The sequence below is a fragment of the Microcaecilia unicolor genome, chromosome 7, assembly GCF_901765095.1.
Source record: "Microcaecilia unicolor chromosome 7, aMicUni1.1, whole genome shotgun sequence".
In the NCBI taxonomy this organism is placed as follows: domain Eukaryota; kingdom Metazoa; phylum Chordata; class Amphibia; order Gymnophiona; family Siphonopidae; genus Microcaecilia; species Microcaecilia unicolor.
Window position 1 is genome coordinate 244,298,910 of NC_044037.1, and position 24,790 is coordinate 244,323,699.

The window sequence follows — 24,790 nt, forward strand, 5'->3', positions numbered from 1 at the left end:
GGACCAGTCTGCTAAAATGCTGACTCTTCCTACATCCCAATGGCATTAATCTGTACGTTTTGTACTTACCCATTTTTGTTTCTGAAAATGGACCAAAAATCAAAATATCCAAAGCACAAAACCTTGTTCAAAACAGTATTTTCGAGAAAAAAAAAAAAAAAAAGGTAAGATGTTTTTCTTTTTTCGAAAATGACCTTCTTTCCTATTCGTGCAAATGTCCAAAGTCGGACTTAAACGTCATATCGAAAATGCCCCTCCACAGCTGCTGAATAACATGGCTATGAAGCTCATTTTATATGCCAAGCATTTTGATCATGTAACTCCATTATTAATGAAAGAACAGGGGGTAGCAGTTTCACATAAGTTTGAGATTCTTCTTCTGACATTCTGGACTCTTTGCTCATGATTGCCACTAAAGCTGTCAAATTTGGTTACACCTTATATTCCTGCTAGACTTCTATGCTTCTAAACTGAGAATGTGCTTATGGTTCCAACACCAGCTCCAGCCCAAACCCAACTAGAGTGTACTTGACAACTGGAGTTTCACTGTCTGGCCACTTTACTGTGGAACAGTTTGCCTCATCACATTTGTCTTTAATCCTCTATGGTCAAGTTTAAAATTGTATTGAAACTCATTTCTTGGGCATTTGAAGGTTGCTAAGGTTCTGTAGGTTTGGGACACAGATACTGAGGAGGGTGGCAGATCGGGAGGATTCTGCCATCTTTTGTTACTCTTTATTTCTAGCTTTCCTCAAGTCTCTTAATGTGTTTTGTAGTGTACTTTTTCTTTTCCAGTTTATGATTGAATTGTTAACTGCTTTGGTGCCCTTGAAGGACAGTATAGAAAGTTATAATATACAAACACCAAACCAGCCAGATTTTGAACTCTTCTGTGACCCTGATGGGGTCCTGAAGCTGCTGATCACAACGACTGGGTTTTTAATATTTGCTAGGTTTGACTTATACATAGGAATGCCACAGACCGGTGTGATTGTGGCAATGAAATCCAGAATTCTCAGTGTGGACCAGGGCAACGTTAGCTGAGTCTTTCCTATTCAGGGAGACAGGCCTAGGCCTGAGTTGCATTTAGCACAATCCCAACAGATTCTGGTTGGGTTGACTGGCAGAAAAGGATTTGGGGAATTTACTACAAAACCTAGCAACTAACAAGCAGTTTATAGACTTCAGTGATCTCTCTGCTTTAGATCAATCGATCATCCACATAGGGGTACACTTTTACTTATACCACCACCAATAAGCCAAGCCACTTTCTAAGCACTAGGTGAATATGTATGATACAAATAACTAAAAGGCAGTACATATTAGTGGAAAATTTTGTTTCTACCACAAATCTGAAATATTCTTCAGACAAAGTAGTATCTACATGTGTATGAGCTTCCTTCAGATGCAAAGGAATATAAATCAGCTTCCAAGATTAATGTGAACATGGCCACGAGTGTTTTTGTCGATTTGTCAACAACTGTGGAACCAATTGTCTGAGATAAGACAGACTACTAATTTTTAGGAAAAAGGTAGCTTTTTTATTTGGATTAGTTTTTCGAAGATGTTTATTTTTAATACTTATCATCCTTATTTGTACAGTGTTGATATACAAATGTATGCTGAATTTTATTGTTCATGTCTTACTATTCAGAGTTGAATACGGACTGTCAAAGCTAGGAGATGCAGTGCTGTTTGTTAATGTAGAACAGGGGCTTATCCTTGGTTGGCTAATGTACACTAAGAATCATTAAAAAAAAGTAATTGCTTTACTTCAGACACAGTGTATAAGATAGGTGTGACATATTATAATATTATTTAAAAAGAAACATGGAGTCATAATGTATGTTTTCTGTTGGCATGTCTATAACAAATATGCTGCAGTTATGCTTATCACATTATCTGTCTTGTGTTTTCCCAACTATTAACTTATACGTTGAAGCAAAGCTTGATAAATCTTCTTTGAATTTAGAAGCCAGCAGAAGAGACACCTCTTGCTGCTCCCTCCTCCAACCTTGTCTCCAAAGTTTAGGGTTAGGGGTATCCCCTTTGAAGTCTGCCACAGCTCATAACGGCCTGATTTACCAAGACTGTTTCTTTTCCCATTCTGTATCTGTGCGAAAGAGCTAAGCAAACCATGCTCTTAATGTGCCATTACACAGAACTGACACAAACCAACAGCTCCCCCCCCCCCCCCAAAAAAGCATGTTATCAGCCAATGATTATCTCCTTAGCAGCTGTGCCTGAGGCATTTGAGGTATTTGTCTCGCTATCTCTCTCACTCAGAGCTAAGTATCTTACCCCTTTACTTTAATACCACTACACCTGCCTGGTTGTCCCCTCTACAGAGACGGGCTTTCCTAACATCTGCACCATGCTGCTGCTGAGCTCAGTGAAACTTGAGATGCGGAGTTTGTTGATTTCACTTTTGTTAGTCACACTAGATTTGAAACTGCAAAGATTAACCAGCTTTTCCTGCACCATATAGTGTACTGTAGATCAGGAAAGCCTGCTTTGCGGGAAAGGCAGCCATGACTGGAGAATATACAATCCCAGGCAGGGTCCAATTTCTAGACGCCATGGTAACCTGGCACCTGGGATTGATCAAACTCTGTATTAAAAAAAACAAAAAAAACAGAACAATATGTAGTAATATATCAAGCCAATCTCATTATATTTATTTGTTACATTTGTATCCCACATTTTCCCACCTATTTGCAGGCTCAATGTGGCTTACAAAGTACCGTAAAGGCAAACAAATACATGGTGATGTTGTGGTCGATTAAGGTTCAGGCACAATGGGGATCGAAGAGAGGAGAGGTTATATAGTGTATATATATGGTGAGACTATCCCTATCTTCAAATATATTATTTTACTGCACTAATAGTGAACACACTGCTCCATACGGGTAATCATAGGCAAGTCAATACATAGACATAATAAAACATTAACCCAAGTCAACAGATGTAGAGAGGTTGAGCCTATAAATTGAATATATTCCTTGTGGAAGTGGAGGAGTGGCCTAGTGGTTAGAGCACCAGTTTTGCAATCCAAAGGTGGCCGGTTCAAATCCCACTGCTGCTCCTTGTGATCTTCGGCAAGTCACTTAACCCTCCATTGCCTCAGGTACAAACTTAGATTGTGAGCCCTCCTGGGACAGAGAAATATCCAGTGTACCTGAACGTAACTCACCTTGAGCTACTACTGAAAAAGGTGTGAGCAAAATATAAATAAATAAATAAATAATATGAGGTGTATAGCTCAATCAGAACAAGATTCTTTGGAAATAGAATTCAGCATAGGTCTGCTCTTCATGGCTTTAGAGCTTAGAGTACTGGCACTTTCTACTTAAGATTCTGTGTAGTGAAAGGGTGGCACTGCTCCAAGAAAGCTCATTTTTCTGGTCCAATTCCTTTCCTCCTTAGCTCAGTGCTGGAATCCTGCTCTGCCTCTATTATCAAACTCAGTGGAAGCAAGGCAGAACTCATCTATAGTCCTCAGCCCTAGAAAAAGCAAAAATGTTTGGACCAGAAGTAGATCCCTCTTTCTTTAAGAGGTGCTGCTGGCTTGGCATAATGTGACACCAACAAAATACAATGAGAGCTTATTTGAGTAGCTTAGGAAACACAATATCCCCCTTCCAATGAATTCTGAATGATACCAGACTTCACACACGTTTTGCTTACCAAGCTTTAATTTGTGATGCACATTTAACACTAACAACCGATTTCATTGCATAACACATGGAGATGTATTTTCAAAGCACATAGACTTACAAAGTTCCATAGTAATCTATGGAATTTTGTAGGTCTAAGTGTTTTGAAAATGAGCCCCATAGCAAATCAACATGCAATGTAAGTAAAATAAAAAAACTTTAACTTTAATACTCTTAAATTTAATGCGGTTTCCCATTTTATTTATAAACATGGTTGAGAGCTAATTTAACTCTTCCTTATATATGTTACTGAGTAGCTGGTTGAAGCGGCCTTGTGCTTTTTCAATCCTTTTGTATGCATGCCAAATATATTCGTTAACTACCCTGAAAATTTCACATGTTTAGTAACTTGATATTTGCCACAACCACAGCTTCAACAAGATTCACTTGCTTACCTATAATTCCACTGTCCTTGCTTTCCAGTGTGGAGCTGGGGCTGCTAATGGTCCCACAGGGACTACTTTTGTTCGCTGCCGTCTTGCTGACACAGCTATTCAGAGTTGAACAAGGACTGTCAGTGCTAGGAGATGCAGTGCTGCTTGTTAATGTAGAGCAGGGGCTTATTCCTTGGTTGGATAATATACACTGCAAGAATCACAAAAACCGTTATTGCTTTTCTTTGGACACAGTAAATAACTTGACATTTAAAGTGGAATAAAATGGTGAAGTCAAACAAAAGTAAGATAAAAATGCTTTTTCCCATTTTCATTTCATATTTATCCCCAATTTCTCCCCCTTCCAGGGTACACAAGGATTTACAGAAGCAATACAAAACATCAATCCAGCATAATGTAACATACATTAATAAAAATCCTTGCCACTGTCCATCTCTTCAGGTTTGGTACAATTGGTGCAAAGATTAAATCATCAAGATAAAGGTGTGAAGTCATATTTATCATATGGCAGATCACTTTTTTAAAAGTGAATAATGAAAACACACCACATGCTTTAATCTAAACAAGGCATTAACCATGGAAGCCTCTTGGTATTACGACACAATAGGTAAAAATGTAACTGAATGAGCAAGCGGTGCAAAGTCACAAGTGTGTGATGTGGAAGAGCAAAGACTTCAGTCATGAATGAATGTATTAGAAAAATTTGTTTAGGAAGCCAATTATTAAATATAAAGCCGATTTTGGGCGCCCTCAACTGCAATCCATTGCAGAGTCGACCAAAGTTCATGGGGGCATGTTGGAGGTGTAGCGAAGGCGGGACTGGGGCGTGCTTAAGAGATGGGTGTCCTCAACCCATAATAGAAAAAAGAAGGGCGTCCCTGACGAGCATTTGGTCAACTCTACTTGGTCCATTTTGTTTCACGACCAAGCCTCAAAAAGGTGCCCGAACTGACCAGATGACCACCGAAGGGAATTGGGGATGACCTCCCCTTACTCCCCTCGGGGGTCACCAACCCCCACCCACCCTAAAAAATATATTTTTTTAATTTTTTTGCCAGCCTCTATGTCAGCCTCAAATGTCATACCCAGCTCCATGACAGCAGTATGCAGGTCCCTGGAGCAGTTTTAGTGGGTGCAGTGCACTTCAGGCAAGCGGACCCAGGCCCATACCCCACCTACCTGTTACACTTGTGCTGGTAAGTGAGCCCTTCAAAACCCACCCGAAACCCACTGTACCCCACATCTAGGTGCCCCCCTCACCCCTTAGGGCTATGGTAATGGTGTACAGTTGTGGGGAGTGGTTTTTTTTTTTTGGGGGGGGGGTTGGGGGTGCTCAGCGCCGAAGGTAAGGGAGCTATGCACTTGGGAGCAATTTGTGAAGTCCACTGCAGTGCCCTCTAGGGTGCCCGGTTGGTGTCCTGGCATGTGAGGGGGACCAATGCACTACGAATGCTGGCTCCTCCCACAACCAAATGCCTTGGATTTGGTCGTTTTTGAGATGGGCGTCCTCAGTTGGAAGAGTACATGTTAGAGTTTATAAATTGATTGCCGAATTGCAGAAAGCGCAGAAAAATGTTGTAGGTCAGATGGAATGCATAATACAAAGCAAGCAACAAAAGAAACAGAAAAATAATAAAAGAAGCCATGAAGATTGTATTATGTCAATTTTTGCACAGTGAGCCTCCTAAAATATTCTGGATTTTTCTACATGACATTGCCCACAATCTGTGCTTTTAGAACACTGAAACGTTCATGCTTTTTAATTTTCTCACATTAACTTTCTTCACTCATATATATGTTTATAAAATTAACTTCTTTCATAAAGTTTGTATGCTAATCTTTAATTTCTGTATCTTGCTGTAGTTTGTTTCTTTCAAAATTACACAGATTTTTGCATCCTGTCTCTTTTGTTTATTGTACCATTAGACCAATTGTTTTTTAGACCAACTGACCCCTTAGCAATTATGTATTTTAGACGAATTATCCAGGACTCCATCCATTCCTCAACTCTCACTGCCTCCCAAACATAAGCCACCCAAACTGCTTTTTCCTGTTAAAACAGGTCCAGAAGTGGAATTTTAACCTCGGATTACACTGGTTCAGGTGTGCGAAAGCACCGTTATTCTAATTTGCTCTGGAGTAATCTCTAGCTATTTTGGTTTTCAGTGAAGGCAGTGTGTGTAAATCTATTTCAATGTAAATACCCCGAAAACCTGACTTGCTTGAGTTTACTCAAGAGCCGGCTGGAGAAACACTGCGTTAAAGGGTTTTCCTCCCATTTTGGAGTCAGTTTTCAAACTGCCCACACTGGAACAAAGACTATGTACTTTTCACCTGCACGCTTTGTACCAGTTTACAAAAGTAAAAATACACATGTACTTTCACTTTGAAAATTGCCACAAGTACAAAGTAAACCCAGTCGCGTCCTAGGCAAACCTTTAGCCTTGAGCCCCTCCCAATCAACCTTTAGGATCCCCAAAATGGTAAGGCAGATCAAGATGGGCTGGAGTGGGCTTTGACAGCCACTCCAGTAGTTGGGAAGTAAAGCCAATATCAGGCAGAGTTCTACAGTCAGTCTCCTCAAAATGACAAACAACAAATCAGGATCAATTATACATACTTTATATTACATTTATATCATATGCTATGACTGCAGATAACGTGTACCTCAATGGAGAAGGGGGAAACATTTTAAGGTTGAAATTAGCAAGTAAAATGTGGTTAGTTAGTAATATTGTTGGGTTGTTGGTTTCAATCATGTATTGATAATGAATGTGACTATGTTGCTGCCATTAAGGTTTTTCCTAGAAAATCGGTATGTCCAACTTGCCATCCAGGCAATGACTCTTATGTCTTTTGATTACTGTAATATTTGTCTGTCAAGCTTGCCAGCTAAGCAGCTGCAAAGACTCCAGGTCTTACAAAATGAAGCCAAGTTAATCTTACATGGAAATAGATTTGACCATGCCACACCGTTTTTATGTGAATTACATTGGCTACCTATTCAAGCAAGAATTGATTTTAAAGCTTTGACTTTTATTTTTAAGATTCTGCATGGTCCAAGACCTGATTATTTGACAAATTTAGTAACCACTTATAAACTACTACTATGTCATCTGCGATCTTCAGAGGAATTATTACTTGCATTACCATCAGCTAATTGCTGCCGATTACTCAGTACTAAAAAGAGTACACTATTCAGTAAAGGTTATAAACTTTGGAACACTTTACCATCTGAAGTCAGAAATATTACATATTATGGGTCCTGTTTACTAAGCCGCCTTATAGATGCGCTAGCATTTTTAAAGCATGCTAATACTAGAGATACCCATAGGAATATATGGGTGTCTCTAGTGTTAGCATGCGCTAATTTTTAGTGCACCTTAGTAAACAGGGCCCTGTATGAGTTTTCGATGAGCTGTAAAGACTTTCCTTCCTGTTTACTAAACTGCGCTAGCAGCTGCCGCACGGCAATGCCAAGACAGCATTAGCACACGGCAGCTGCTAGCACGGCTTAGTAAACAGGGGGATTTGTTATTCCAGCGTTACCTCTTTAATTGTTGTACTACCTATACTTTTTCATGGTCATATCTATACTTTCTGGTTTTGATTGAATTTTATATGTTGGATGATTTTTGTTGTTAACCGCTTAGAGCTTGGTGGTCAAGCTAGATACAAATTCTTGTTATTAAATTAAATAATAGTAAAACCATTCTTCAGATGACTGGCATCATGTTGTGGTATTGTATTCTAAGATTGCGTCATATATTACTGCCTACATATGATCAGTATAATGGCAAATTGCCAACTGCCCTATTTGTGATGCCAGTGTTTAATAATGAAGGAATATAACCTGCAGAGTGGCAGGTCAAGCTCTGGCTGCCTTGCTGGACAAACTAGATGAACTGTGAAGGTCTTTATCTGCTGTCATTCACTCTGTAAGTTACTGTGTATGCTTACATCTGCTTTTCCGCAGGTAGAATTTGGCTGGAAAAGGTACACATGAAGATCTGAAAATGCCATCTGCATGGGTACTTTTACCTCCACTAACCAAAACATGAGCTTCAAGTCCCTCTTTTCATTTTTAACCTCTCTATACCTATGGGAACAATTTTCAAAGACATTTTTGCAAGTGGGCAAAAGGAGCAGCACCAGAGGTATGGGTAGCGTGGACCCCCTTAGGTACATATGCGGATTCTTGTTTTAAAGCCTTAAGACAGCACACACAGCAAAGATGGTCCAAGGAATGAAGAACAGATGAGAGTTCGTCAAACCAAATTTATTGAAGAGGGACCCAACTTGGCCAAGTTTCAGCTTTTCCTTCGTCAGGGGTCACCAAGTTCTTCCAAACAAAACCAAAAGAGGTTCGGTAGAAAGGTTCATCATCATCAAGCAATGTTGCAGATACAAGAAGCTCACAGCATGGCACAATTGCATCTCTCCACATTACATCAATCCGTACCATGCTGTGAGCTTCTTGTATCTGCAACATTGATGATGAGCCTTTCTACTGAACCTCTTCTGGCTTTGTTTGGAAGAACTTGGCGACTCCTGACGAAGGAACAGCCGAAATTTGGCCAAGCTGGGTCCCTCTTCAATAAATTTGGTTTGATGAACTCTCGTCTGTTCTCCAATCTTTGGATCACCTTTGTTGTCTGTGCTGCATGTGTGTTACTGCAGAGGTTTTTCTCCTGATTTTTTTTTTTTTGCTTAAATCCCTAAGGCATGTAATCAGAAATCCATGTGTGTGTGGATCGTATGAATATATTAAGCTTGTTATACCATGATTTATACTCAAATAGCTCTTTAATGCTCCAAAATCATGTGTATTAGCTAAGTAGGTAATTATTTGTCAAAACCCTGAAGTGTTACACATCCTAAGGTCAGATGGGTTGCATGTTGGATGCCTTGTGCTTCAGAGCTTAGTCAGGTTTCCCATGTAAATGCAGTACACTGTCAATTGTATGCAGAGTCAAACAACATACTACAGAACCAGAATTACAGAACCAGAATTACAGATCCACCAAGCAAACTTTTTACCATATTGCTTTACTTTTATTTTAATTCCTCCTCCCCTCCCCCAGGTTAATACCATTTAGGCAGGGCCAGTGAAAGTGTATTAGGTGCTCTAGGCAACCATTAGCCTTGTACCCCCACCTTCCAACTAACTTTTAGGCACCTCAGCCACCAAACATCATGATCACACCACACTTCCCAGAATAATTTGGGTACATGGGCTATACATATACTGCCCACCCTCCCTGCTGCTATTTCTTTGAAACTGTGTGGTTGTCAGGACCTATTTGCTTTGACTGCAGCTGCTCTTTGATACCCTCCTCCCCCCCCCCCCCCACACACATACACGCTGCTGTCCTAAGCAGCCCCCCCTATTCCTGCACAATGGTTGGACTGGCCGTGAACTTCGGGAAAAAAATTTTCTTTAAAGAAAAAAAAAAAAGGTAAAACATATTACTATTAATGAAGTGTAGACAACTGTGTCACTTAAGTGAAGGATGCAATGCAAAGTTCAAACTCAACGAAAAGCCTTCTTTGTATAAATAAATCACTACATCAAGCCTAGTCTCCCACCACTGCTATTTAAATTCAGCTGCAAGGAGTATATGGTACAAATGGACACAGTAAATGATACTTCTGGCGAGCACAAAATGCAATGAATGTTTTAAGTGTTAAACAGGCATACCATTGTTTCATTTTTATCTTGTACAGACAAATGTGCAGATGGTGGAAGCCCGTCTCCTAGCAAGAATCCCAGCCTAGTCATCAGTTCTTGAGCTGCAGGTGAACAGCTTGACTCCTTATCAGCCTTAGACTCTGTATGGAAATTTAAAAAATATATATCACTATACTGTATTCTTAAAACAAAATTCAGTGATTGTTTCACACAAAATGTCTCTGAATAGCTAATGGCAGCTTATACATAATTACCTTTTTGAATCAATGGACTCCATTAAACTCCAGGGCAAAACCAATTCATACTATAAAAATGTGTCATATTTATACAGTGCAATTCACTTTTTCTAGCGCTATCCAGCCTTGTTTTGTGGATTGCTTGAACAAAGAAAAGAAGCAACAAAGAAGGAGGAAGATAACATCTATGCAGCCTTAACCCTTGTCCCTGAGGAAAGAGATTGAAACCCCGCGGAGTCGGGCAGTTCCAGGGAAAGGCAACTGATAAATGTTTTAACAAGGCAAGATAGTTCTGCCTGGGAGGCAAGAACTCAAAAGATAAGTGCACAGTTTTCACCTAGTATATACTATTTTAAAAGTTACAAGTGATTTTATAGCACTGTGGTGATTGGGATGCATAAAAAAATGAGCATATGTTGCTCTCCCCAAAAAATTGTCAGAGTTACCCAATGAAAGAAGTGCTATGCCACTTTTTAGCAGCATTATTGACTGCAGTTACAGTGGTTTATATCTGAGGGTACTCTATACATATAAATTATAGATCTGCCACATTATACTGGTGTGAACTGTTTTGCTAGCACTTTCTTGAAGTTGGTGGCTAAGAGTCCTGGTTTGTGTATACAAAGGATCTGCAGGGGAGGCAGAGAGAGATGCCTAGTGCCTATACATATTGACTATGGGATCGCCGAAAATGTCAGGTCAAACTATGCTACTAGGATGATCTCACCAGAAAGAGGAAGATAAGCCAAAAACCAGGGTCAGCTGATCTTTGGGCAGCTCTTCTTCTCAATCTTGATTTTTATAATGCCATGAATGTTTTGTAATCTGCATAGTAATTATGTGGAATATAAATAACTAAATTAGGAGATCACGTGATGCCTTGAGAGAGCAAGACATACTTCTTTGCTCTCCGGGACATTCGGGCACCTTAACAGCTATAATTAGCCTACTTTAGCTCCCACTGAGCTCTTTGTTCCTGTAATTCCCTGCTCAATGGACAGATATTTGGAATCGTTGCCCAGCAGTATGGTGGGGAAGGGAATTAAGCGGGGAGAAAGAGAAACTGAAACAGACCGGCAATATGGAGATGAAGCAGCAACCAGAAAAGCAGGCCTTCTCGACAGAGCAGCTGCAGCAGTTAACCTCGGCAGTGACAATGGCTTTAGAGCCTAAGTTGGGAAAATTGTCAGAGCAGCTGTCTGCATTTGAGACCCTGTTGGCTGATCTGGGGAAGCGGACGGGAGATCTGAAGCAGAGGGTTTCGTCCCTGGAATACATGGGCCCATCGGCTGCAGAGGAGCGGGGCAAGATGGCCAGCACGGTGAAGATGTTGTTGGAAAAGGTGGACGACCTCAAAAAACGCTCCTGGAGATCTAATTTATGGATCATTGGAATACCAGAAACGATCGTGGATGTGGTCCTTTCCACTTTAATGGAAACTTGGCTGAAAAAAGAGTTTGCCCTTTCGGATAGTGCGGGACCGTTATGCCTTGAACAGGCGCACCGCGTGGGCAAGAAGCAAGATGGCCGCACCACTCCGAGAGCAGTGCTTATTAAGCTACATAATTATATTCATAAGGCTGAAATTTTACATGGCTACAGAGCGAAGCGGGACGCTGTGCAATACGAAGGCCACAAGGTGCACATTTTTCAGGATTACTCGTTTGCTTTGCAAGAAAGAAGGCGACAGTTTACGCCATTGTGCCGACAGCTGTATGATAAAAATATCAGATGTATGTTATTATATTCGGCCACACTGAAAATAATGCAGAACGGACATTGGCAAACTTTTGAATGCGCAGAGAAAGCGAAGGCTGGCGTGGCTAAAATACTGAACAGTCTTCCTGCTGAGAAGCCATCAGACTGAATGTGGACATGTGTGGTGAGGTGGAAGGTATACTGAGGATGTCAGTGAAGCGATAAAATTGTTGTTTGTTATTGCTGGTTTGAAAGCAAACTAGGTTACAAAGTAGGTTTGAATACATTTGTTATTTATAGGGCGTGGAGGTCCCTGGCAAAATGTATGTGATCTCAATAACTATCTTGTTAGGAGATGGATAAAGACAAGGGTTCATTTGGGGAGAGGGGAAGAAGAAGGAGGGGAGGGAGGGAGGGATGGGAGAGGGGGGAGGGGAGGGGCTGGTATAGTGGGTGGATTGTGTCAAGATGGGGAGGAATTTACACTTATGAATGTTTTGGGGGCTGGTGCTAATGGAACTAGGAATGACTGAGTTACTGGGACTAACTGGTTGGGATGTAAAACTAAGGTTTCCCTGGGGGGGGAGGCTGGGACCCCTGGGAGGGAATACAAAGATATCTGGAATGGGAGTTGACCTGTGGGGATGGGACGACTTCCCTATGAGGAAAGGCTAAAGTGGCTACGGCTCTTCAGCTTGGAGAAAAGGTGGCTGAGGGGAGATATGATAGAGTGGAGTGGAACGGGTAGATGTGAAGCGTCTGTTTACGCTTTCCAAAAATACTAGGACCAGGGGGCATGCGGAAAAGCTACAATGTAGTAAATTAAAAACGAATTGGAGTAGATTTTTCTTCACTCAACGTGTAATTAAACTCTGGAATTCGTTGCCAGAGAATGTGGTAAAGGTGGTTAGCTTAGCGTAGTTTTAAAAAGGTTTGGACAGTTTCCTAAAGAAAAAGTCCATAGACCATTATTAAATGGACTTGAGGAAAATCCACTATTTCTGGGATAAGCAATAAAAAATGTTTTGTACTTTTGTGGGATCTTGCCAGGTATTTGTGACATGGATTGGCCACTGTTGGAATCAGGATGCTGGGCTTGATGGACCTTTGGTCTTTCCCAGTATGGCAATACTTATGTACTTATGTAGTTAAGGGCTGAATATCACACTTAACTGCACAAACATGGATATTCAATGCAGGTGCCCAGACATGGCTTGGCACTGAATATTGCTCATACAGATGGTGGCGGCTAAAAAAATGCTCATCGCCACCCCAAAAGTGTAAAAGTGTAGTAAATGTATTATGAAAATGACATTGGCTTATTAAACTTTGATGTGTATTTCTTTTCAAATGTGAAGCTACAGTTATACAATATTTTGACTATATCAAGTATGCATTTCCTTTACTTTGCTAAACGGCAAACTGAAATAACAGTGTGCTACAGAGGGAAAAGGAAGAAGGAGGACAGAGCTAAAGGTTAGGTCTCATGTTAACAGTGTACCACTTGCGGCCTGGCTGAACAAACAGGATACAGAAAGCATTTAAAATTATATCCAAAATATTTAAAAAATGAGTAACATAGCACTATCAATTTTAACTGATCTAGGCCTTGTATTTAGCTTACAGCTGCTCATAAAACTTCATTTCAACATTATTTTAGATTATTCTTGTTTTGGGCAGGCTTACTTTACTCTGATCTTTGGTTTGTATGTAACCATGAGGCTAATTTTCAAAGCACTTAATCTTTCAAAGTCCAACAGGTTACTATGCAACTTTGTAAGTCTAAGTGCTTTGAAAATACACCTCATTTGTTTTTTTGTTCTTACATTTGTACCCCGCGCTTTCCCACTCATAGCAGGTTCAATGTGGTTTACATAGTATATACAGGTACTTATTTGTACCTGGGGCAATGGAGGGTTAAGTGACTTGCCCAGAGTCACAAGGAGCTGCCTGTGCCTGCAGTGGGAATTGAACCCAGTTCCCCAGGACCAAAGTTCACCACTCTAACCACTAGGCTACTCCTCCACTTTGTGTGTCTAATGGCTTTGAAAATGAGCCCCCATTTCAGTGGCGTACCAAGGGGGGGCGGTGGGGGCGGTCTGCCCCAGGTGTACGCCGCTGGGGGGTGCCGCGGCGCGCACCTGTCGGCTCCGAGTTCGCTAACTTCACTCGTTCGGTGAGGCTCCCTCTGCCCCGGAATAGGTTACTTCCTGTTCCGGGGCAGAGGGAGCTAAAGCGAACGAGCGAAGTTAGCGAACTCGGAGCCGACAGGTGCGCGCCGCGGCACCCCCCCCCAGCGGCATGCACCCGGGGGGGGGGGTCATTTCGCCGGGGGGGTGCGCTACACCCGGGGGGGGGGGGGCACATCGGCAATCTGCCCCGGATGTCATCCAGGCTAGGAACGCTACTGCTCCATTCAACATGGCAAGAGTTCCAACACCTTTAATCTTCAGCACAAAAGCAAGGAGCTATTGCTGCAGGACACTATGGGATCCAGTTTTGCTTTATATGGATTTTAATGAAACAGGAATTAGATGTGTTTTGGTTTCACATTACAAATGCATTAAGATATTATCATTTAATCTGTAAAGAGGTACAGAAGTGCTCCTAAATGAATGTCTTCATATGCTTTTAAGTAGCTTTCCGTCACTTGGAAGCAATACTAATTCACCAGTACTGATTCAACAGTTTCATTTGGAGTCTTGGGAGTCTTTTTTGCTGCAATTACTTCTTCCTTCCTATCAGATTTAGAAACGCTGCCAGGGGCTCCCACGTATAAGCAGCAGAATCATCCCCCCAAAGAACTTCAAAGATATCATCTGAATTACAAAACTCTCTGTCTGTTCACTGTCGTCTGATTTATAAACAACTCTAGCTACATTTAGCTTTCATCATTGCTGGTAAGTCCCCAATTCTATAGAGCAAATATAATAAGAGACAACAAAAAAATCGTTGAGGGAAACTTTTTGAAAAAATATAAACTATAAGCTGCCTCCAAAATTTAGACACCAACATTTGATTGGCAGTTATGCACATAAGTGCTAAAAGTGTACCTAACTTACTTAGGGGCCCTTTCACTAAAGCTTAGCGCGTGCAAATGGAATTAGCGCCCGTTTAAAAAGGACATCTAAGCATTTAGTGCACAATTGTTGGGGGGGGGGAGGGTGCAAATGGGTATAGCATAAGCATGTCATGGGCAACAAGTGCAACTTATTGAATACTATAAGTTGAATGCATTGCACAGTGCAATTAGGTGTGCCCACTTATGCCAGCCATTGCCCTGTTGTGTAAGCAGATGCACCCAACTTTTGGCAGGCCAATGCAACTTTGCACTAATATTCTATTATTGCTTAGGCATGTCCTTAAGCTGGTATAACATTGGCATTAAACATGCCTCTCTGTTGTGCCTAAAGCGAGGCACCAATTATAGAATTGCCACCTTTCATCTGACAAACCTCATTTCTGCTTCAAATAAGTGGGAAAAAGCTATCTTGCATGACTAATGGAATTCCTTCCAACACCTCTGAGCACGTGTCTGTCTCTCTAACCAAGGCCAGCATTAGGGGGGAGGGGGAAAACAGGGTAGCTGCCCTGGGCCTCACAATACCAGGAGGCCCCCGTGGGCCAGCACGTCTTCCCTTTTTCTTCACCCCCGTCTGACATCTCCCTCACCTTCCCAGACTACCTTTAAAATGCATTGTTCTTTGCAAGGGGTCACCAGCGCAGCAGCAATTCTGATATACTGCCCGCAGCCTCCTCGGCGCTTTCCCTCTGCTGCGGTCCGACCCCCTCTGATGCAACTTCCTGCTTCCACCTAGGCAGACCGCTGCAGAGGGAAAGCGCCAAGGCTACAGGCAGCATATCAGAATCGCTACCGTGCCAGCAACTCCCTGCAAAGAATAATGCATTTTAAAGGTAGTCCAGGAAGGTAAGGGAGACGTCGGACGGGGGTGGAGAGAAGGGAAAGACATGCCAGCCCATGTGGGCCCCCAGGAGTAGCTGTTTTTAAAGACCGGAGAAGGGGGTTCAAAGAGGGAGAAATGCTGGACCAGGGTTGGAAGAGATAAAGGGGAAGAAATGATGGGCTCAGAAACAGAGGAGAAGGAGAGAGATTGTGGACAATGGGATGGACAGAGGGAAGAGAAAGGGAGACATGGTGGACCTGGTGGTGGTAGGGAGGATGGGACAGATGCTGGATGGGAGGACAGTTTGGAAGAAAGAGAGAGAAGTTTAACTAGAAGATGGAAGGGAGGGAGGGAGGAAGGGAAGAGAGGGAGAAATGTTGGGTCTGGGGTGGAAGGGATGGAGAAATGCTGAACAATAGGATGGAGGGGAAGAAAGAGATACTGCATGAAGGGAGAGAAAGGAAAGAAGAAGAAAAGAAAAGAGGGAGTAATGCTGGACCCATGGGGTTTGGGGAGAAAAAGAGAGAGGAGAGATGGACCCACGGGGGGGGGGGGGGGGGTCAGGAGGGAAGAGAGGTGGGACAGGAAGATATATGAGGATGGAGGGAAAGGGACAGGAAGATATCAGGCAATGAGAGTGGGGTGGGCTACAAGAGTGGAGAGATGGAGAGGGGATTCTGGAAATTGTGGAACCATGTGGGAGAGGTCAAAAGGGGAGAGGATGGCAAGAATGAGTGAGATGAGAATTGTGAGTACAGAGGTAGAAATGTGGTAATGGGGAGTAGATGGAAGGAAATAGGAGGCTGGGAAAGGAGTGAGATGGGAGAGCTAGGGACTGAGAGGAGAGGAAAATTTGGAAGGTAGCTGAAAATTAAAAAGAAAGAGAAGAATAAGAGGGTGAAATTTGAGTGGGAAGAGGCAGAAAAGAAATAAAAGGAAGAAAGAGCTGAAAGGGAAAAATCAATATGTTAGATACAAGTGCAGAGAAGGAATGGAACAAGAGAGAAGAGAGGAGAAAAGAAAAATGGACAGCATACACTGGAAAGAGAATTAACAGGAGTCAGACAAGAAAGCAGAAAAGAGAAACTGGGGCCAAGATGATGGAGAAACAAAATGTTCAGACAACAAAGGTAGAAAAAAAAAGTGTTTTTAAAAATTTATTAACTGGACTATTTTAGCTTTGGGATATGTGCATTACAGATGTTTTTATATTGTATTCAGTGTTCAATGGCACAGACAGATTGCTGATGGTGGGGGGGCCTTGAGCCCAAAATGGGTGGGCACCATATCTTCTTCCCGCTCGAATGCAAAATATACATACCTGAGCTGGCAGGGATATCCAAGGCTCGCCAACTGAAGACCTTCTCCTCCGGTTCAACAGTCAGAAATATCCAAGCTCTGCAGCTGGTGACAGTATCCCTGCGCTGCCACTGCTGCCCCCACCATGCATGCTTGGATTTCATGCATTCGTGAAAGCTGAGCAGGTGTTTGGGGGGGGGGGGGCAATGGGGGCGACAGAAGCTCTAAAATAATGCTGCAGCTGCAGAGCTTAAAGAGTTCTGGAGGTGGTGGATCCCCACAAGCCACAGCAAGGGAGATGCTAATTTTTTTTTTTTTGGGGGGGGGGGGGGGGCTTTAGCCCAAGGTGGGAGGCCATCCCCGCTTCGTGGTTATATTACTGGTTATGTTCAGTACGAAATGAAGTGTGTTTCTGTTTTTATTTCTCCACCTCCTTACTTTCTGAACTGGGCCCCAGCAAGTCTAACACCGGCCCTGCCTCTGACACAGAGGAGAAAGAGTGAAGGGACTTTCTGAATGGACATTTATGGTTTGGAAAGAAGAATAAATTGAAACCAAATATTGTATCCACACTAGTTGCTGAATTTTAAGCTCTGGCGGACATCAATACCCCAGGACTCTGAGTAAACTGTTTTGATCTCTTCTGGAATTTTAGCCTCTGATAAGAGAAATATGAGGAGTCAGATTTCTTGCAGGAGCTCATTTAGGCTTAGCAGCAACAGAAGTAAGTGGGAGTAGAGGGCCAGCAATGCTTCCTTATCCTTTCAGCTTAAGAGCAAGAATATCCACAATCTTTCTAAATGAACTTCAACTCTGCAGTTTTTTAAGCAATGCTGTTTATTGCACTGGCAAAAGTATTGTAAACATGTAATATTCCCACAATTGTACAACCCCTAAAAATAATATGCCTAGTTTTGGTTTCCTCTAAACACAACAGTCAATTAAATAACTCTTATTATTATTATGGGCTACTCAATGGCAACTTCAGACTAAGAATACCAATTACATTCAGAGCTAGAAATGTGACTTGCTTGCCAACACCCAGAATTCAGCCTTCCCCTTTGGCAAAGATACTGTAAAATCTTTTGCAATGTAAAAAAAAAAAACCCCAATAATTTATTTTACATAGATCAGACTGTTACATACATGCTAACAGCAAACACATTCATTTTTGAACTTGGTTATGTGTGGTATGTAACATTCAAGCAATTAATCTCTCCATCAAATCAGCTATTTCAACTCAATAAAACATTACTGTGTGAAGGAAGATCACTACTAAGCTCATATTCAGTATCTTCTAACTAGAATTAATCACATAAAATATATACAAACTAGTATTACTTCTTACCATTCTGACAGGACTCTGGAAGCTCTGATACTTTTCGCAGAGGCATAGCCAGGGTATCTCCAGGCACCCTGGGACTTTCTACATACTTCAGTTTCCTGATTGGACCTGCAGGGAGAAAGATTTGAGCACATCAGTTTGTTCCATGCAGATTGCAAGCTGCCACATATCCTGTGCACTAGACTTCCTCAGACAAATCTGAAAAGCTTTGCTACAAGAAGCTACTTCAGTGAAGAGCAAAAGTGCACCTCTACTGCGGCTGACGTGTGCTGCAGTCAGGCTCACTTTTGGAATGTAAACGCTGCTGGAAAATGAAAGCAATTAGATTGCAGTGAAGTTCCTGAAGCAGAATCCAATAAAACACAGGGCTGAACTGGGACAACATTTAAACAGGACTGCTCCAGTTTTTTTTTCTTTTGTTTTTAATCTCAGTACAACAATTATTTTCATCTGGTCAACCTCACTGTGTGAAAATTATAAACAGATTAACTTGCAGCTGCTTTTCATTAGCAGACAATTTATCCAACATGGGACATTTAAGTCTGGGAAATGTACTTGACAAATGATCTGTTCTGAAAGACTGACACCTTCCCAGCTCAAGGTAAAGAAAATTATAATATATAATGACTGTATCTAGCCCTTTATTATATGTATTTACAACAAAACGCCAAAGTGTAATACTTATGCAACCTAATTTTACAATAAAAATGGCACTAATGACAATTTATTAAAAATAAATGGAAACAATTAAAATGAACAATAAAATCTGTGGAGCAAAATATAAACATGGACAACGCTGCCATCTATTGGCTCGTTTGAAAGAATCATGCCTGCTAGCAGCCTGCAGCATCATGTCCTACATATAATTCAAAAACTCTTGTCCTCTCCTTATGTCCAGGTGGTGAATCAGAGGGAGTCAATGGGGTCTAACCAGCACAAAAAAAAAAGGCGATACCAGTCTAGAATACAATGTTCCATTCTGGAGACCATCTCTCAGAAAAGATAGGATACAGGTGGTCCATACAACAGCAACTAAACTGCTGGAGAAGGGGCAAGTCTGCCGAAGCTGCAGGACATGAGATTTAAAAAAAAAAAAAAAATTACCTACATCTAGAAGGAGAAAAATACTTAATACTTGAAAGGTTTTAGCAAAGGGAAAGAAGCAATGCTTTTCCAATAGATCAGAACTGGGGCTCAAGATATGAAGCTCAAGAGGAATAGACTCTGAATCAACACAAAATCTATTCACAGATAAGGCGATGATTACCCAGATGCCCTCCTGGAGGAGGGGGAGGTAGCAGAGCAGTGGCGTATCTAGACCTAAATATCTGGGTTAACTTGGATGGGTCCTTCCACCCCCTTAACCCCCCTCCCCCCCCCCTGTAGATATGAGGTTTTTTTTTAAACCTTCCCCTCAGCTCTCCCCCGCCAATATCCAACACATCTTCCTCTCCCCCCAATCCCCTCTTGGAGAAGGAGGCAGCAGAATTGCTGCGGCTGCCTCTGAGGTACACTAGGGAGAGGGTTCAGAGACAGCAGCAGATACCGGGCCGCTGGCAGAGAGGGAGAGAGGAGAGTGTGGTCCTGCTGCTGGGTGGGTCTGTGCCCACCCATTAGTTATGCCACTACAACAGAGATAAAACTGGCAACATATTTAAAAGAAAGTGGGGAAAGCATGTGAAACTTGGCTAATATAATTCTTTCCAACTCCCATGTGTGTGTGTGCACATCTGCATTGTCTCTCTGTGTGGAAGGGGGAAGTTTTAGATGGTTTGATAGTATTTAAACTTTATTGGTCTGGAAATAATAATAAAAATAAAACTGTGATAATATATCTAACCATCAGATGCCACTGTCAACAGATTTTAAAGAATGGATTTTACAGTTTAACCATAGGGTGCCACCGTCCCAATGCAACAGGTATTGCCATGCTTCTCCACCACTAGGAGGCCTATACATATAGCAAAGAGTAGCAAACTATACAATTCAGTCACTAGATGTCACTGTACATAGCAATCATTAAGGGGTCCTTTTACTAAGCTGTGGTAAAAAGTGGACTTAGCACCCCTTAAACAGGTCTTTCCTGCACAATAAGGCCATTTTAACCACAGCTTTTTTTTTCTATGTTTTGCATTAATGGCCATGTGCTAACCTTGTCATTAGGATGCAGCCATTTAAAAAAAAATTACTGTGTGAGCACTTACCGCCGCCCCTTTTTGTAGTACGGCCTCATGCAATATCCTTGTGCCAGCCAGTTAGTGCGTGGCAATGAAGATGTGCTAACTAGTAAGTTCAGGAGCACCAATTCTCCACCCATGACATGTGCTCTCCCAAGAAATTAGCATGTGATTAGCGTGTACAGATCTCTAAGTTACCGAAGGACATCTGAACGTGTCCCGCGATATTCCATTTTTTGCTGCGTTAATTAGCACCTAATGCAGCTTAGGAAAAGGACACCTAAAAAAGGTTTATGATCAGTCATTAGGATTCACAGTAAAATTTATAAGAAAATGAAGTACAAATCTAAATCACTAAGAGAGGGGCCAGCAGGGACAGCAATGTGGCAGCAGTAGAAGGGAGGGGGCATGGTCTGGGAAAACATGCAAAATATGCCTCTAGGAATTATTTCCTATCCATCTGCACATGAGCACAAAAAGAAAGCAAGAAAAGAAAAAACAAAAACAAGGGAGTTGGAGGATCCACAACAGATGACTTTCCCATGCTCAGAAACTGCCTCTCCCAGATAGCCTCCAAAGTAAAAGTCTCTGCAGTGCAGAAGCTAGGAGCAGTAAAGTAACAATTAGAGGGCAGCTAACAGTTGTAACACAAGGGAATATGGGACAATTGGTGGACTGGGAACTTTTGAGTGAATCATTTAAAAGTCCTCAGTCCCAATAACACCAGCTGTCTCATATTCCCTTGCATTATAACCGCTGTCCTCTACTTGTTGCTTTACTGCTCCTAGCTTCTGAACTGCCCGACTGTGCGCTCCCATGACTGAAACCTATACATCCCCAACCCTGTGCTGCTTTTGGCATATCACTGCTTAATTCTGGTGGCTCCTACCTGCACTGCCACAGGTTCATCATAGTGTAACCCAAAACTTTCCTAGTTACTTCCAGGTTCACTACCTCCAAGCCTCACTCCTACCACAGAGTAACCAACATTGACTGTCTAATCAACTGATAGCAGCAGGAGCTGCTATTCACTCCAGCCACCCCCTCTGATAGCTCATTGCAGCTGGAGCTATCTACAGTGCTTCCACTGCTGGGAAATCCCGTCATCAGCTGATTTTGACAATTTCTTTTTAATACCATATGCTTCCCAAGGTAGTTGGGCTGCACAAATGGAGGAAGGCAGTGATCTGATACAGCCTACGGGCTTTATATTTGACAACCCTTTCTTAAAGTTTTCAGTACTATTTAAAAAAAAAAACCCTGAAGGCCAGTCTTCTTGCTGAGAACCATCAAATCTCTGGAACTCTGATTTTCTAGAAATATGGAAGTGGCAGAAGCAGTCACTAGTTTAACTCAGCTTTGGAGCAAACAATCTGCCTACTACTGCCTCCTCTGTAGTACAGATTCTTAGTATCCACAACATTAAGCTTCAACCACTGAGGTGCATTGTTCCAAATGCTCAGCACTTAAAGAGTTGACTTTGAATGGCCTTAAAGAGGAAGCCTTTATAGCCTTTGTGTTGATCAGCTCAGAGTCGATGCTTTGTTCTGATAGGTGTTTAACTCATGAATCAGTGCACCCTCAGTCTGAAGTAAACTGAACAGTCAATGTGAGAAGAATTTGATTCCACCGAGGGATTCTCACCTGTCATCTTTTCAGACCCCTCTTCTCTGGAGGCAAAGATCTCTAACAGATGACCTTTTTCAGATTTTGCTCAGATACTGGCCAAGTTCAATCCGAGTTGCAGTTTAACAGTGAGTCCAGGGCATTCCAAGTAAGGTATCAGGATGCCCTATGGCAGTATATACCAATTCACCATCCTTACTATAAAGTACCGAAAATGATGTGATCCATGTACATAAAGATCATTTTTAGCTTTCTATAAAATAGATACACTATTTTCTAAGAAACCATTAATCTGGTACAAATTGTAACCACCACCGGTTCATCCTGCAACAACTGAAAATCAACTTTCCTTGCTCCAAAAGTTTCTCAGTTGAAGCCACTGAAACTTGTCAACCTGCCAGCTTATATTTGTCTTAATTCTTGAAAAGTCAAAGTCTGTTTTGTACTACATGCTCCATGGTGCAGATACTCCTTTCCTTCCAGCCCAGCCAATTAATATAGGAGCTATTAATCTTGAAAAATGGATTAAACCAAACTGACATTTTAAAAGATTTTCCATTTGACCTTTTTCAAGTTATCTAAATTTTGAAATGTTTTATGGGTAGAAATGAATATTGGTTTCTCATTAAACTTTGGCAGTGCTATACTAGGAATATACTCCAAGAAGAAAGGAAACCATGTTCTTTCGTTTTTAAATAGCAAGGACTGTTATCATGAATCTTACTTTGCAACCATAAACCATCATCTCTTAAAAGGAATACGCAATACAGAAAATGTGTGAAAACTCTTTCTTTCTCCAGCGAATGTTACTTTTTTGCAAAACCTACATAAGAATAAAGTGCAAAAAGGAGAAGAAATTTCCATAGGCAGACATCCTGAAAAAAAATAAAGGCACCATGACTAGAAAGGCTTTTAAGAAGCTACTGCAAAGGACCTGTTCACAAGGATATCAAAAATAGAAAGAAAATGACTTGTCCTATTATTCAGTTTTATTGGCGTGGTGTTATTGATTTGGTATAACGGATACTGCAAATCCCATAACCCTTGAAGACGGAACATTGCTTACTTCATCATAAACCTGAGGGGGTTAAACCTGTTCAGCACAGGTTGGTCATTCATATCTTTATAGCCACCCAATTGGCTTTAGTCGCGTACTGGAAGCAGCCATGTGTCCCTACAGAAGCTCAGTTGTTATGTAAACTGGGTTACTTCTACTTGATGTCCGAATTGACGGCCTTAAAAATGGACACCTTAAGACAATTTAATCAAACTTCGGATTGCTATCAAGTTTGGAGATCTAATAGTTACCCAACTCACATCTGGACATCTCCTGATTTTGCCTTTCATACTGTTCACCTGGAGAAGTGATGGAGATCTAGATCATCCAGGACTATCGGGGGGGGGGGGACACCCCATGGGTCCATGGAACTATGTTTAAGGGGGAGGGTGTGGAATTCTGGGATGTTTGTTGAGCTGTTGGCTGTAAGTATTCTGATGTTCCCGTTTCTTTTATCACTATGTGTTTATTTTATTTTTGCAATAAAGATTTAAAAAAATAAAACAAGATGCAACAGCAAAAAAAAAAAAATAAAACAAGATTCAACAGCAAAAAAAGAAAAGAAAACTATTAAAGATGCTGAAAGCTTAACAAAGAGAACTACAGGAAAAGCATCAAAAAAGATATTCCACTGATGGGTAGGGGTGGAAAACTACTGATAATTTCTAAAACAAGCAGGAATAAACAGCAGAGTTGTAAAATGTGACCATCAGTTTCACTGAAAAAGACAAACCAAGGCATGCTGAGCCACCATAAAAACACCAATGCTTGTCCTGAGGGATTTAAGTCTTTGTTGTGTAACTTTGCAAAATACATTCTTTATTAGCACTTATGTTTACAGAACCCAGTTATTGATACACGAAGGTGAAAATAAACCTGTACTGAGGAATAAAACTATTCTGAGGCATGTTTTTAATTTCATGCCCGGAACCATATTATATTCCCACTGATAGAAGCTGAAAATTAGGCAAGTTCCTTCCTTCACAGAAACGTAGAAAATGATGTCAGATTAAGATAGTACAGTCTATCCATCCATACCAGCTATTAAGTTTCTACCAGATTCCCAGTTATTTAGTGAACTAAGGGGACCTTTTACAAAGCTAGCGTTTTTAGCTCACGGTAAAAATCAGCTAGCTGTAAACGCTGAGATGCCCATAGGAATATAATGGGTGTCTCAGTGTTTACTGCCAGCTGTTTTTCTACTGCGAACTAAAAACTTGGCTTTGTAAAAGACCCCCTAAAGGTTCTGCAAATCAGATGAGACTCAAGAAAACCCTAGGAAACAAGGTTGAAAACGTAGGGGTTAGATGATACGTCCAAATCCCTAATTTCTATTCATTCTACATTACTAATTGACTAAATCAACTCATTCTGAAATAGTAATGCCAATCTGACTTGCTCTTCCCAAGCTTCTAAAATTTCAAAAATCCTCATTAGTCCAGTCAGAAAATGTGTTTTAAAATACATTTTTTAATTTACCGTTATCTTATGTGATTTTTACACTACCAATCTTGTCTCTCACTTTATAGCATCTGTGCTCCATAGAAACAAATACAAGTCATATGAGCAGCACTGCAGAAGTGTCTCACATCTTTCAATACCAGTACTTGAAAAAATATTACCAAATGCATAAGGATCTGTGGG

General features: G+C 41.4%; 1 protein-coding gene across 1 annotated transcript in view; it reads right to left on the reverse strand.

The window, feature by feature from the left end:
* Positions 1-24,790, reverse strand: part of TANC1 (tetratricopeptide repeat, ankyrin repeat and coiled-coil containing 1) — a 296,811-nt gene that overhangs the window by 125,306 nt on the left and 146,715 nt on the right. Inside the window, 3 exon segments of the mRNA XM_030209133.1 lie at positions 4,112-4,301; positions 9,813-9,943; positions 18,290-18,394. Coding sequence (XP_030064993.1) covers positions 4,112-4,301; positions 9,813-9,943; positions 18,290-18,394 — 426 coding nt within the window.